At 35.3% G+C, this 16,221-nt stretch overlaps 1 protein-coding gene across 1 annotated transcript; it reads left to right on the top strand.

Moving 5' to 3' along the window:
* Positions 1-5,754: 5,754 nt before the first annotated feature.
* LOC113361305 lies at positions 5,755-6,407 on the top strand. Its single transcript, XM_026604591.1, has 2 exons — positions 5,755-5,893; positions 6,099-6,407. Exons 1-2 carry the CDS (start codon positions 5,761-5,763, stop codon positions 6,275-6,277), a joined length of 312 nt encoding a protein of 103 aa, XP_026460376.1. The 5' UTR covers positions 5,755-5,760; the 3' UTR covers positions 6,278-6,407.
* The last annotated feature ends 9,814 nt before the right edge of the window (positions 6,408-16,221 follow it).

Genomic DNA, 16,221 nt, shown 5'->3' with positions numbered 1-16,221 from the left:
TACCTGCTAGCTCAACACAAACTTTCAGTTCTCGGAGTTGCGCAGTTGAAGCAAAGACACCAATAGTTATACCGGCGTATACAACTGTAAGGAATTTGTAATGACAATGCTTTTGAATTATTCCTTTGGATTGCTACTCAGGACAAGTAGTTACAATGGAATAGGATGCAGTTAACACAGAAGCAATGATTAAAATGGAAGACGAAAAGATAATAATGTAGAATGCTTGGATATATTACAGGGGAATGAACTGTATTGAGTTATTCGATGCTATATTGACTTCTACAGATGCTGGATCTACAGAATATTAAAGAAAATTAAGTTATGCTAAACAAATTTTAACTACTGAAATAGCTTAAATGGACTGGAAAGTTACTGATGGAAATATACAGATGGTTTTATGCTTAAACTTTGAAACGAATGAGCCTACAAACTCAACTGAGCTATAGAAATATAAGCAAAAGTTGAAAAGTATGAGATGAACAAAGCTACAGAATGCAACAGCAGGCTTCAGATTTTTGTAACCAATAAACTAAGACAGAAAATAAAAGAAAAATCAATACCTATGATACTGAATATTACAGGATCAAGGTGAAGACAGTTACAATATACACAGATGGTTCTAATTATGCAGAATATATGATGATACAGGTGATAGAATTAAAACTACAACTAACACTAATCTAACACAATAATTTTAACACATATGTACAAGAAATAAACTAAAAATCAGTAAAGAGAAACTTTAGATCATTACACCGCTACCGAGTCCCCGGCAGCGGCGCCAAAAACTTGGTAGGACTTGAAAGAAGCCTACGACTATGTCTAACTGCAAGTGCAAGGCTTCTATTGAAGGCAGAGCAAATACAGGTCGATCCCTCAGAGAAAAGGTGGGTGTAGAGTCGATTCCAAGATCTTTACTAAACTGATTCAATGAGAAGTAACAAAGGGAGTTTTGTTGTATCGATATGACAAGATGTTGATAAATATTATGACAGTAAAATAAAGAAGCAATAACAAAGACGTTAACACTGTAAATGGAGGCACTAGGATTATCAAATCCACCACTAACTCATATTCAACTAATTATGCTACTCTTGTCCTTATAATAGATAAGGTAGAGGTGTCAAGTCTATTACTTACCTAAGGTGTTTCACCAATGGATAGTTCAATCATAGCTAAGGTATCAATCCGGAGCACTAACTGTCTAATTAAGAACAACTAGTCAAGGGATTAACAACAGTCTCTAAGTCATGAGCTGCAGCACAATCAACACAGTTTTATCCTAACTACAATGGATACATGGCATACTCTGTGAAAGCAAAGCATTGAAGCACTATGATTGAACCTATCTTAGAACAATTTAAACATTCAAGAGTAACACAAACTGTTAGAGCATAGCTCGGTCAACCTCACATATGTTGCTATCTCAAGCATGTTTGTCAATATTAGTGATCAAAACTATAAGTCTTGATTTCTAGCCTACATAGCTAAGTCTCGGACTAGGATAGAAAAGTGTAGTTGAGCTCAAGGACTTCATGGCGATTCATCATACAACGACGAAGATCTATACAAGGAGCCGTGGAACTTCATCAACAAAAAGGTATGTGGAGACTTGAACTTATCTATCACTCAAAAGTCTATCTCTTCTATCTCCTACTGCTTATGAGACAAAAGTTGTATGATATATACACTAGATCATACACATTTGACATTTCGAGCCAAGCATTCATTGCTTATCTTTTATCTCGAAATCGTGTGTTGGTAAAACGTTTCGCTTTGATCAAGTTTATCTTCACCTAGTGACGAAAGTCATGAAAAGTTTCAATCACTTTGAGAATTGCTCGGACGTGAATCGGTCTGTGAATAATGGCTATATAGCGTCCTCTGAGAATGTCTCAATGATTTAAATGAGAGTTTAGATTACATAACCATGTATTCCTTGAACCGAAGTTCTCGAACTTTGTTGATCAAGAGAAATCGGGAGGATTGTGGAATTGGCTTGCCAAGTCCGTGAACCTAGTTCGCAGACTCAGTCCGCGAACTGTCAGAAGTTCTCGACCGAGAATTTCTGCTGGGATTTTCCAAAACTCGTTTGTGTGCTAAGTCTGCGAACTCAGTCCGCGAACTGACGGAAGTTCTCTTTCCGAGAATTTCTGCTGAGTTTGGAAAACTTAACCGATTAACTTAAGTCCGCGAACTTGTTTGTGAACTTAAGAGTTTATGATCTAAATATGTGCTATGAACATGAAACATTAAATTACTAAGGAATGCTTTATGCAAACCGTGGATATAATGTTCATGAGTTGATTCAATCGAATCGAATCATCTTTGTTTCAATTGTGTCTTGTGTAGTTACATAAAATATCATAGCAATTGAAAAACTCTTTAACTAGTTCATTTGAGTCAATTGAACTAGTTATGGTGAAGAAGAACAAGGTTAATATGAAATGCTCATATGGTTAGCCTTTTGGGTTACTATGTTGAACCAACATACACGTACACGTTTGGGCATGGTTTTCACGAACCCAGTAAACGTCTATCCAAGTGTGTGTGACAAGCTAAGTTTTCGATCTAACGGTTGAGAAATATTAGCTTGAATCTAAATCAGGTTTTCATCTAATGGTGAATAAGAATTGCTTTGTAACTAAGGCAAAACCCTGATTTGAAGGCTATATAAAGGAGACATCTAGCATTGTGCAAAACTAATCCCCACATGTTTGTGTGCTACTAGTGCGCCCGCTAGAGTCGATCTCCATTAACCTTTGATTTTCTTCTCTAAAATCAGGTTAACGACTTAAAGACTTCATTGGGATTGTGAAGCCAGACCGATACTACTTTATCGTAGTTGTGTGATCTGATCTTGCATCTTCTATCGTACGAGTACAATCGATTGATTGGCTTGAGATCATGAGAGTTCTATGATAGGCGAGATAAAGAAGTCACAAACATCTTCGTCTCACTGTTTGTGATTCCTCGACAATCCGCTTGTGTATTCAGGAAGGGTTGTAGAGAGGTGATTGATTAATCTAGGTTGTTCTTCGGGAATATAAGACCGGATTATCAATTGGTTCATGTTACCTTGATTTTATATCTAAAGACGGAACAAAACCTAGGGTTTATCTGTGGGAGACAAATTTATCCTCTTATATACTTTTCTGTGTGAGACAGATCTGTTTATTATCAAGTCTATGATTTTGGGTTACAACAACTCTTGGTTGTGGGTGAGATCAGCTAAGGGAATCAAGTGCGCAGTATCCTGCTGGGATTAGAACTTATGCTCGATCACTCATGCTCGATTCAACAAAACTTAGACTCATTGTCTAATCAGTCAACAACTGACTAATAAAATACACGTCTTTCATGTAGACTCCATGATTCGTGAGACATCAATCACGTCACATGGGGGGATATCAATTAGGGTTTTGGTATGGCAGCCTACGGCACGTGGATTCATCCACGATGAGAAATGTGAGTAAGTCGTGCAAACGATTGAAGGAGTTAGCAAAGTAGTGGGTGAACGGTTAACCAAGTCTCCGCATGACCTGGAACTGGTTTCACCACGATTTCCCACTTCCCCACTCTTTCACTCAAGAAACGGTCACACTTACAGGGATCAAGGTTTACTATTCTGACAATATAAATAATTCTCTAAATCCATGATTGAGAGGACAACATTCGTCTACACGGAATTTCTCGAGAAATTACTCTCAATAATTCGTCAATCTTCCAGAACTTATTCGAACTCATCAGTTCACAGAAAAACTTGCGAAAACCTTCAACACATCCACAATCCTTGATCATCACTGATCCCACACAATTCTCAGCTTCCCTCCTACAGATCAACCCATCTCCCTCTTTGCGACCGAATTGACTTTGGAACAACCATTGACTTGGTTTAGGCCGGATTTCTACAGATTCATCTCTCGAATCTAAGCACTCCCTTTGAGGTTGAACATTTTGTTCGGTTGAGGAGTCTCGAAAACACGCTCGTCTCTTCAATTCCCTGAAAAACCAGCAAATCGTTTTTCCCCATCTACACATACACTGATAAAAAACCAGTGAAAACATCAATAAAGAAATAGAGATGGTAATGGCGATCTCAAAAGAACTATGCAGTTAAAAAACAACGGCGAAAATCATCGGTCAAAACAAACTTAAAAAAGGAAAAACAAAGGAGAAAAGAAAACGTTACCGTCTTGAAGATCGAGATGGAGAGTCCCTCCCAGACATAATGAAGTTCTTTATAGCAGACAAGGAGTTAAGAAGGAACAGGAAAAGACAGAGAAGAAAGAGAATGAAAAGGCTCTTAACTCTGAAAAAAGAAAATAAAAACATCATTATCTTCCCAAGAATATTTTATAAGAAACCTTTGGACAATCAACCGACGCCTCAAGTCCAACAGGTAAAAGCGCACTAAAAGTGCAGACGTGGCGAGAAATTCATACGGGGAGGTTACAAGATTTTCTCCCCATCATGCCCTCGGCAAGATGAAAAGATAAGGAGCAAATTGTGAGGGAAAAATACCCAATCACCACGTGTCAACATCTCAAAAGGTAGTCTCATGATAAGATGATGATGTAGAAGTATCGAGTCATACTCTAAAAGGTGATTTCGTCTGATTGAGATGCCTGCTACAATGCTACATGCACGACGCATGTAAGGAGTGGTCTAATCAACCCAGAAAGTCAATTCTAAAAAGAAGGAATGCATTTAATGAAGGATCAGAAGAGGTATGGGCGAAAGTATATCGCATCAGAAGGCTCGGACTATCCATACTACAACCCGAGGATGGTGCAGTACAATGCCCTTCAAGGAAGAACAGTACGATAATGCACAAGGAGAGATAACTCGGAAGGAGAACCGAGCAAGACATCATGAGGGATAGCATATAGTTTTTCGGAAGAAATGAGAAGATGTACGACAGCTCCACCAGCTCGGCGAGATCGGGTCACACCTTCACGAGTCTATTTTATCTATAAATACTAGTCCATGTAGAAGGAAATGGACATGTAAGGTTAGATGGTATTTGTACAAAGAATTCTAGAGAGAGACTTAGAGAAAGAGAGAGTGAGAAGTATAAGTGATATTTGTAACTCTTTCAAGGGTAAGACCTTAATTAATAAAGAAGATAGTTTCTTTCCGGTGGATGTAGGTCTGAATGGCCGAACCACGTTATATGCTTGTGTTTATCTTTATATTCATGTTCTTTACATCTTGTTTATCTTTGAATCTTGAATCTTAGTAGTTTTATAATCGTTAGATCTAATTGGGTGTAGTCATTAGAATAATATTAGGTTCGACGAGAGCTCACCAGGTAGGGGTCAATTCACATCGTATCCGGTGCGTAACACGGGTTACATACTAGTATTTTTAATTAACTGGCACTCTGTATTCTTTTAGTAAATGAGAGGTAGCTATTCAAATTGATCCACAATTTTTTTTACCTAAAAGAAAAGCGCATGATGCATGTATTTATTGATTTTTGGTGTTTTTTTAATGGAAAATGATGACCTAAAATCACAAAAAAAATCTGGCTAAGTTAATTAATAAGGAAGAAAATCAACGAATGATCCTATGTAATTAAGATATCCTGTTTAATATATCTGATATGAATTTAAATGCTGAAAATTTAATAAGGAAATCAATGAAAATCCTATTGTAATTAATATATCATATTCAATTTTTGTCATTAAGCCCATTATAAATCCATAACACAAATTAAGTAATGAAAAAATAAAAGATAAATCAAATTTGAAAATGGCCAGTTCCTCAAAGCAACAATGGGCGTCCAATTTCACCACTATTCGTATGGTTGTAGCTCTCATCTTATGCTTGTTATTTTTGGGTGATATTTCTTACTCGGGTGAAGCTGCTGCAAAATGGATTACTGGTAAGTATATTCAGTTTCAAGAACTTAACATATTGATATTATCCAAAAAGATACTTGTTTTTCTATTATTAAAATGAAAGAGATACTTTTATTATTATTTTATTCTCCAATTTCTTTTAATCCGACTTTGATACCTTATTACTCTCACGAGCCATAATTAACTCATAACGATCAGCTAATGGGTGATGCTCATGGGATAATGCAGATGGAGCAGTATCATCAAGAGAAATAATAAATTATGAGTGTACTAGTGAAGGAATATGTGTAGATGATGAAGATTGTAATATTCTTTGCAGAGCAAAAAAATATTCGGGCGGCATATGTGACCCAAGTGATCCAAGTGGCGATGATTGGCCCCTAGGGATCTGTTGTTGTTTAAGCTAGAACTTATTTGATTTTTACATAAGTAAATAATGGGTATGTTGACTTTTATATGCCATTTGAGAAAAACAATGCAAACAACTCAATAAATAGAAAATTATTCAGACTATTTTAGTTGGGTTTTGTTATCGTATATGCTGATGATTATTTTTGTTATTATTATTTTCTTAAAAGTAAGCGGGTGCAATATCAAATTAGGTAAACTCAAAGTAGTGGTCCTACATTTTATAAATGAAAGATGATTACATTTTCTTTTTGGAATAAAAACTATTACAACCACCTAAAATACATTTGTAGTTTTTTAAAAGCATGCTCGCTACGTTCCACATTAGATGATGGTTTAGAATTCTTTTTGATGTTCTAAAATACGTTAGGGTTTAGGTATTTTCCTCAAAATTTCGATGATTTACCTCTGGTTTGGAATCACACAACAACATTAGTTCTCTTTGTAATCAGCGGGAGATAATTCTTTTTGGAACTATAAATAGGATTTGAGGGAATATTTGCTTTATCCCAAGTGGAATTACAGCAGGATTAACAATTTACACTAATCTAGAAACTAAAAACTAAAAGGTTCAAATTTTTAGGAAGGTAACAATAAAGGTAGAATTGGAAAAAAAATTAACTCTCTTTGATGTTTATTATTTTGCGTGAAAAAAATTAATCAAGACCATCATCTAAAGTGGAACAGAGGGATTAATAATTTTTCGTTCTCCTTAACTACCCAATGAGTTTTCTTATAATGGTGAAATTATTTAAGTCTTCATGAATCGTAGATGAGCGTCTCCACTTGTAATGATTAATGACACACTGAACAGAGTCTTCTAGTCTTCAATCTTCAGTCTTCAAATCACCTTCAGAAACAACTTGATTTCATTAATGATCGATCACACTGAACAAAGTCTGTTAAACATGGATGACCAAAATTCCTATCCTAAGATCTAGATGCAATAAAGCAGATATGAAATTATTGATTCTTGAATTAGTTTGAGTGACATTATTATATCATAAGAGAAGGATCACAAAATAAACAAATTAGATTTATGAAGGTTATAACTTTTTTGTTAGTCAATCAAATCAATAATCAAAAACTAAATGACAATATTATTCTAGTTTTCTAGAAAAAATACTACCAGTGATTCTTTGATCCCACAGAAGTCTTTAGCCGAAGCGTACATAAGAGATTTCACCTAAATAAGATACTCTCCTCTCGAGCGAGTATTACAAGAAAACTCAAGTGGGCTTCCCGCACAAACGGTTAGTTTATCGTATCCAATGGATAAGTTTGTAAGAACTACAAGGGCTTAACACGTGCCATAGCAGCATGGGAAATATTGTCTTTCGATATTTTGATTTGTTTCAGAATGAAAAACAATTATATCATGGTGCAGTAGTCTAGTATTCTGCACCATCTAAAACCTTTGATTTTTACATACTCCATCCACAAATATCCGACAAAATAATGGCACCCCAATAATTTTAGAAGAGCTCAAATCGTTATATAAAACCAATAATTTCCCAAATATTCATTGTTAGATGAAAACCTGATTAGACTCAAGCTAATATCTTTTAACCGTTAGATCGAACTTAGATTGTTACACACAACTGAAAAGTGAATTCATTTAGATATGAGTAATCATACCTGAACGTGTACACCTTTGTTGGCTCAACAATAGTTAACCGAAGTTAGCCATATGAACACTTTCATATCAACCTTGTTCATCTTAACCATAACAAGTTCAAATGACTCAAATGAAATTAGTTCTAGATTTGTTCAATTGTTTATATTCTCATAGAAGTATACAAGTCACAATAGAAGCAAAATCGATTTTGATTCACTCGAATCAATTCATGAACATTATAGCCACGGTTTGCAAAAGATTGCATTCCTTAATATATAAATGTATTAGTTCATGAACACACCGATTTTAGAACATAACCCGCTCAAGTATGCAAGCGGGTACACATACCTAAGTAGCCGGACTTGGACTGTGTTCGCCAGTATGTAAACGGGGTACGCATACTATCGTACACTTCCAAGTTTCAGTTAAATCAAGTACGCGTACTGGTACGCATACTATAGTACCCTGACTTCAACTGACTTTGCCAGTATGTGTACATGTACGCATACTCTGGCTCCCGGACTTTTCCTGACCTCGCCAGTACACATACAAGTATGCATGTTGCATTTCGGTCTTGGATCAACACATATGCAAGTACGCATACTGTGCTTATATCTAATTATGGTTAAGTGTTCTAAACTCTCATTTCAATCATTGAAACATTCTTAGAAGACGACAATAGCTGTCTCACAAAAATTATTAGCTCCAAAGAAATTTTCAAGTGATCGATAGATCAATACGCAACATTTCGAGTCTACATCAAATGACTGTCTCATACAAACCATGTAAGATGTTACAAGGCGATTTTCACATGATCATCTTTTGACTTTCGTCAAGAATATAAGATGAACTTGGTTAAAGCGAAATCTTACCAACACATATTTCGAGAAATATGTAAGCGAGTTAAACTCATCTCGAAATATCAAATGTGTATAATCGAGGTCTATATAGCTATACGACTTTTGTCTCAAATAGGAGATAGAGCAGATAGACTTTTGAGTGATAGATGAGTTCAAGTTTCCACATACCTTTTGTTGATGAAGTTCCACAAGCTCCCCTTAATAGGTATTCATCTTTAATCGATGAATGTTGTGAAGTCTAATTCTCAACTACACTTTATATCCTAATCCGAGACTTAGCTATAAGTAGACTCGAAATCAAGACTTATAGTTTTGGCAACTAAACTTGACAACAAGCTTGAGATAGCAACGCTTGCGAGTTCGACCGATCAGTACTCTAACAATCTCCCACTTTGTCAATTTTAGTGACAAAACTATCAATACATATGGAATACAAAGTAAATAAACTTTGTAGCTTTCAATCCAAATGCTTGATTTCCTTGGTTCTTAAACATTACTGGAAATCTTCGTCACTTCCAAGTACTCCAATGATTCTGAATGTGTTCAACTCAGCATCATAGTTGTTGAAGATCCGTAGCTATAACAATGAGAAAACAGTAGCTCTCAATCATTGTTATACAGTGTCATAGTATTATTACACAACATCAAAGTCCAATTGTATCACAACTTTGACAACAATACTATGGTTATATGTATCAATCCACCTTAGTCAATACTTCATCTCACATGAAAACCAATCCCCCTTACATAATGATCCGTAAACCGTATGTATTTGTAGTGTGAACTACACATTAATTCTCCCCCTTTTTGTCAATATAAATTGGCAAATGTAGGAAAACTAGTGGTATCATAATGAAATTCTCATAGAGATACTTCATGACTAAAAAGAGAACATATCAACTTTGTTTCGATGATTTCACATATTCGAAACTTAGTGTATTCATCAACGAGTTTATAAAGATACAAGAAAACTCCTACAATATTCCGCAGCCGCACTCCCCACAAAGATTTGGCAATTAAGCACAAGTTCAGTTAAGAACTCTCCCCCATAAAATGTTATTCCCGAAAGAACAACAAGAGCGACCTTACTTTCAAAAGAAAAGAAGGATTTATTTGGACATTAACAAATCACATGAAACATGAATTTGTATCCAAAATGCTCAATTAAATTAACCATAATAGAATCTGTGATTAATTTAATCGGAAATGCTCAACATATGAGAATATGGAGCCACACAGTACTTTCACATAGAAGTGGATCAGGGAAAGACCAATACTGCGGAATATTCAAAGATTCATTCTATTTTTCATCAATATTTGCATAAAGACATATAATAGACTTAATCTTTGCAATCAAAAGTTGATCATATCTTCATCAATATTTGCATAATTAATGACATAATAGGCTTAACTTTTGACGTAATTCATCTGTACTTCTTATGGACTAAACATATTTAGCAATTTAATTGAAGGATAAAATCATTCAAGGCTGAATACCATAAAAGTTATCACAACCATTAAAAATAACAGTTTTAATAAGATCAACATAAGTGAAAATGCGGGGGGTCTAACAACCACACCCAACAATTTGTTTGGCAAACTGAGAGGACTTAATCAAATACACTTTATAAAGAATCAACTAGACAGTCAGACTCAATCTAGAGTAAAGTATATCAAAGAGTTTAATATCTCTGTTTCACAATGTAATCAGCAAATCAAACAGATAGAAATCCGCGAGCCTGATTATTATGTGAAAAACTTGAACGGTACCAAAGACCAATGTTCAAGTGTCAATCAATTTAAATCAACAACCAAAGGTTGGATATTCTAATTGATTGATCTTAAAGCACAACCTGTGATATTTCAATTATGTAACAAAATATAATGTAGAAAAGAAATAACACGGACACCAGAATTTTGTTAACGAGGAAATCGCAAATGCAGAAAAAACTCGGGACCTAGTCTAGTTTGAACACCACACTGTATTAAGCCGCTATAGACTCTAGCTTACTACCAATTTACTTCGGACTGGACTGTAGTTGAACCCTAATCAATATCACAATGATTCAAGGTACAATTGCGTTCCTTACGTCTCTGATCCCAGCAGGATACTACGCACTTGATTCCCTTAGATGATCTCACCTACAACTAAGAGTTGCTACGACCCAAAGTTGAAGACTTGATAAATAAATCTGTCTCACACAGAAAAGTCTATAGGATTGAATAAATCTGTCTCCCATAGAAATACCCAAGAGTTTTTGATCCGTCTTTTGATAAATCAAGGTGAACAGGAACCAACTGATAACCCGAACTTATATTCCCAAAGAACAGCCTAGTATTATCAATCACCTCACAATAATATTAATCGACTAGCGAAACAAGATATTGTGAAATCACAAACGATGAGACAAAGATGTTTGTGATTACTTTTATCTTGCCTATCAGAGATATTAATCTCGAGTCAATTATTTCAATTGTACTCAATAAGATAGAATCAAGAAAGATCAAAACACGCAACTACAAGAGAATAGTTGGGTCTGGCTTCACAATCCCAATGAAGTCTTTGAAGTCATTAACCTACAGGGTCTCGATAAGAAACCTAAGTTTAAAGGATAATCGACTCAAGTTATGTAGTAACACACAAGAGGTGTGGGGATTAGGTTTTCCAGTTGCTAGAGTTCTCCCTTATATAGTTTTCAAATCAGGGTTTGCAATCCAAGTTACCTTGGTAACAAAGCATTCAATATTCACCGTTAGATGAAAACCTGATTCAACCAAGCTAATATCATTCAACCGTTAGATCGAACTTAGCTTGTTACACACAAATGAAATGTACCTCATTTAGGTTTATGTAACCCTACCCAAAAGTTTACACCATGTTGACTCACCAATAGTTAACCGAAGTTAGCCATATGATTACTCTCATATCAACCTTATTCATCTTAACCATAACTAGTTCAAATGACTCAAATGACTCAAGTTAATGAGCCATTGAATCGTTATATTCTCAGACAAGTATACAAGAATACAATTAAAACAAAATCAATTTGATTCGCTCGAATCAGTACATGAACATTATAGCAACGGTTTGCAAAAATTGCATTCCTTATTTTATAAATGTTTAAGTTCATGTACACAACCGATTTGAGCAAAGTAACCACTTAAGTATGCGTATGGGTATGCGTACTTAAGTAACCATATTTGAGTTTGTTTGGTTTTCAAACTCAGCAGAAATTCACGGACGTGAACTTTCCGCCAGTATGCGTACGGGTACGCATACTTTAGGTAACTGGATGAGTTGGTTTTGATTTCCAAACTCAGTATGCGTACAGGTACGCATACTTACCCAGTCTCCATCAACCATTTTGTATACACACAAGTATGCATACATTTGGTTCCCGGTTTTGGACTTATACACTAATGTGAGAACACACTATATGCTCATATCCAAAGATGGTTACATGATTCTAAGCTCTTTATTTCAAACATTGAAACATTCTTAAAGGTTGACAATAGCCGTTTTCACACACTATTAGCATCAAAGCAATTTTCAAGATATTGAAATAATCATTATCGAAACATTCCAAGTCTACACCAAATGATTGTATCACACAAACCATGTAAGATGATACTCGGCAATTTTCTCATGATATAAGATGAACTTGGTCGAAGCGAAAGCTTGCCAACATATATTTCGAGAAATATGTAAGCGAGATATATATTCAGCTCGAAATCTGAAATGTGTATATAGAAAACTATATCGTAATACGACTTATGTCTCAATACAGGAGATAGAGTAGAAATAGACTTTCCAAGTGATAGATGAGTTTTCAGTCTCCACATACATTTTGTCGATGAAGTTCCACAAGATCCCCTTGGTAGTTCTTCGTCTTCAAATGATGAACGCCGTGAAGTCTAAGCTCAACTACACAATCTACGTCCTAGTCCGAGACATCTTGTTAGAGCGTAGCTCGGTTGAACCCACCAAGCGTTGGTATGTTAAGTTTTGTTGTCATATTTTAGTGAAGCAAAACTTATTTAAGAGTCGCTTGATAAAATGTACTAGAGTCAACTTCGTATAGGTTAGCTTGAAAGTATTAGGATATGAGACATTACAAGTATTCCGAAGACTTGAAGAAGTGAAAAAGTAAGGAGCTACAACCACAACATCATCCTTCCACTTGAGGTTAGTGATATTTGACTTGAACTGTTTCATTCCCTAACGTATCTTTCAAGTTGTGCATATTGGAAACAAAACTGCGAAGCATGAACACTCTAGATAGACATAGTATTAAGGAATACAATACTAGGTTTATTGCTTAACCATTAAACTTTGTAGATAAGACATCGGCATAATCATTTGAATGCTATTGTGATTATGTATGGGTATGAGGTGAGGATTTCATCCTAGGAAACAATGTGTTTACATGTGTTTTAAGGAAGTAAGTTCATGAACTTTGTTTGTGAATCGAAAAGGAAATTTCCAGGTGTTATTGGGATTGTTCTTCATTGCATATCTTATGAACGACCAATATGTGTGATTAGTATAACCGCTCATGACATGTTTGTTTTCTTGGTAAAACTATTCACATGAGGCCTAACTTTTGTATTGGTATGACTTTTATTAGTGAAACCGATCTTAAGTAATCACCTGATGGTATGATCGAGTTTGTGTAGTTTGTAAGACCTAACACTGGGTAAAGGGGAACCGATTCTAGTAAGAGGTGCAACACATCACAAAGGGGAATCGATCCTTGTATGTGGTGCAACAAGGTTTATAGCAGAAAGGGGAACCGATCCTATGGACATGTGCAACACGTTTTTAGGCAAAGGGGAACCGATCCTATGGACATGTGCAACACATATGAGATAGATACCATATATATGTGGGGAACTGATCCTAGTACCTAGTCAACCGAATTTTGGGAATCTAGTGTGACTATGCACAATACTCACATGGAGGTAGAACCGTTAAACCCATGATTTATGATTGAGAGTTCTTAATCAATTGCATAGATCTTGAAAGTCAGATGAACCAATTCTAAACTTGTTTGGAAGTGTGGTAAATCGGTTTCAAGTGTGTATGTATGAAAGATTACTTATAAAGTAAGGATGTCGACACACTTTGAATACATGCAGTAATGCGTATCTTTTACTGTTCAAAGATATTCCTTAACGGCTAAGAAGGAAGTAAATCCCAGGATCGAAATTAAATAAGTTAAGAATCTTTTAATTAAGTTTTTTAATTATATATGGAAAATAAGAATTAGTAATGTGCATTTGCTAGTTAAAGATTTTCCAAGGAGATTTTCGATCAATAGTTTTGGACAGAACATTCTCAGGAATTATGAAAACCGAGTATGGAAATTATTATTGAATATCTTGAGAATATTTTCGGTTTTGTAAATTCCTTGGTGTCCAAACTTCCTTGTCTATAAATACTTGAAGTTTGCATTTCGGGCAAACTAATCCTCCGTGACAGTAAACTTCCTCTGTTGTACTGTTACTGGTGAAGCCGCCTATTCGGAGAGGAGAGTAACCTAATTTGGCGAAATATCTTACGACCGCTCAATTTAAAGACTTCTTTGGGATTGAGATGCTCTACGAGTACCGTTGGTGGGAAACTAGATAATTGTGGTTTATCTTTTGTTTTCGATTGATTTGATTGACTAATGGTGGTTAAACTTTGATTGCACCTAGTTTGTTTATGCGTGAGAATCTTCTCTTATGATATAAGATTCACTCAAACTAGTTCGAAGTTTCGACAGGGATCTTTAGACTGTTGTTAGTGCTAAAGACGATCTTGTGATATCCATTGTTAACAGACTCCGTTATGTGTGTGATTGATCACAAGAGATTCAAGTAGTTGTGTGCATGTGTTTATTGAAGATCTAAGAAGATTTGAAGACAAAGAAGAGATAGAAGATTTCTAACTTGGATATATAAATCTTTGGTGTGCACAATACTTGTTTTGGTAAAAAGAGGATCTCACTATAAACGGTTTATCCTTGTGGTAGATTGGATAGAATAGTTGAGTAGATCGGCATCAATACGGTTACTTGGGATTAAAGGTATTGATTGCAAAATCTTATGATTACTTTGGTTAATTTTTTTTTTTAACATAAAGAAGAAATGAGCTAGCTAATCAAGAAAGAAAGAATACAAGTCCCAGATTTAATCAAATCTGTAGTAAGGAATATCTGGGAATTCCATTCTCTGCATCTGAGAAGGCCTAGCAGAAAATTTTATCACTCACCCTTTGACAAATGTACTCCTTTCTTAGCAAAGAAATCTGCAGAGAAATTTACTTCCCTGTAGACATGATTGAAATGAATGGTTTTGATTTTCCTGCAAATATAATTCCATCTATTCCAAACAAACCAAGGCAGCTTGTTCTTCTTGAAAGCACTAATGGCAGCAGTAGAGTCAGTATTAATGATTACCTCTTCCTTAGAATTGTTGACAGCCCATTCTAAAGCACTTACAGTTCCCATGATTTCTGCAACAAAATTGGTTGAAATGCCCAGATCACCACTCTCAGCTATAATGAACTTACCCATGTGATTTCTAACAATAAAACCATAACCTGCACAACCTGGATTCCCTCTAGATGCTCCATCACATCATAATAATATCTTGTCAAAATCAGGTAGAGATAAAGATTATTCAATATCTTTAAAAGATTTTACCTTTCTACATCCAATACTAAAGTGTTTCATAATTTGCAGATCATATGGTTTATTATTCATGAACCCCTTGAGCCTCACTTCACTGTCATGTACCAACAGAGTTATTCTTCTTATTGCTCTAGTACTGTTAGGTTGCAAGTTCTCAAAAAAAACCTTATTTCTAGCAAACCAGATATCAACCATAATGTTGTAAGCAGCTATGCACCATAATTCATGTATCATTGAGCTTTTACTTTTGCATACATTCTGTAGGATCCAAATATCGCACAATAGTAAGATCTCGCGAGAATGTATCAAGAGCCTGAGATAATATGAGCTGTAATCCACTACATATGACTTGTCATCCACTATGTAATATCCTATATAAAGAGAAAGGAATGAGAGAGAAAGAAGAATAATCAAAAAGAAAAAGGAGAGAGACACTTTAGGGAGGACACATTTGTAGAGAGAGAAAGAGAGCATAATTTGTATTATTATCTTCTTCTTCCTTCTTCAACCAAGAGCTCCAAATACTCATTAATGGAGTCTCAATTGTAATCCATATGTAATTACAAACAATCATAGTGAAGATCCCTAACCCCGTGGATGTAGATCACATTGATCGAACCACGTAAATCTTGTGTCTTATTTTCTATTTTCATTATATTTATCTTTATTTTCATATCAAATGAATTGAGATCTAGAAATCATAGTCATGATAATACAAGGGGTGTGTTGTAGGATTTCCTGCAACTACATTTTTGGCGCTAGAAACAGGGAGCGAGTAAAGGATTTAT

This window comes from Papaver somniferum, chromosome 3 (assembly GCF_003573695.1).
Source record: "Papaver somniferum cultivar HN1 chromosome 3, ASM357369v1, whole genome shotgun sequence".
Taxonomy (NCBI): domain Eukaryota; kingdom Viridiplantae; phylum Streptophyta; class Magnoliopsida; order Ranunculales; family Papaveraceae; genus Papaver; species Papaver somniferum.
Note: the sequence above shows the minus strand (reverse complement) of the source record. Positions and strands in the feature narration are given on the sequence as shown.

Coding starts and splice junctions, on each gene's coding strand:
- LOC113361305 (XM_026604591.1), top strand. CDS start 5,761: ATGGCCAGTTCCTCAAAGCAACAATGGGCGTCCAATTTCACCACTATT. Junction 5,894..6,098: donor TGCTGCAAAATGGATTACTG/GTAAGTATATTC, acceptor GGGATAATGCAG/ATGGAGCAGTATCATCAAGA.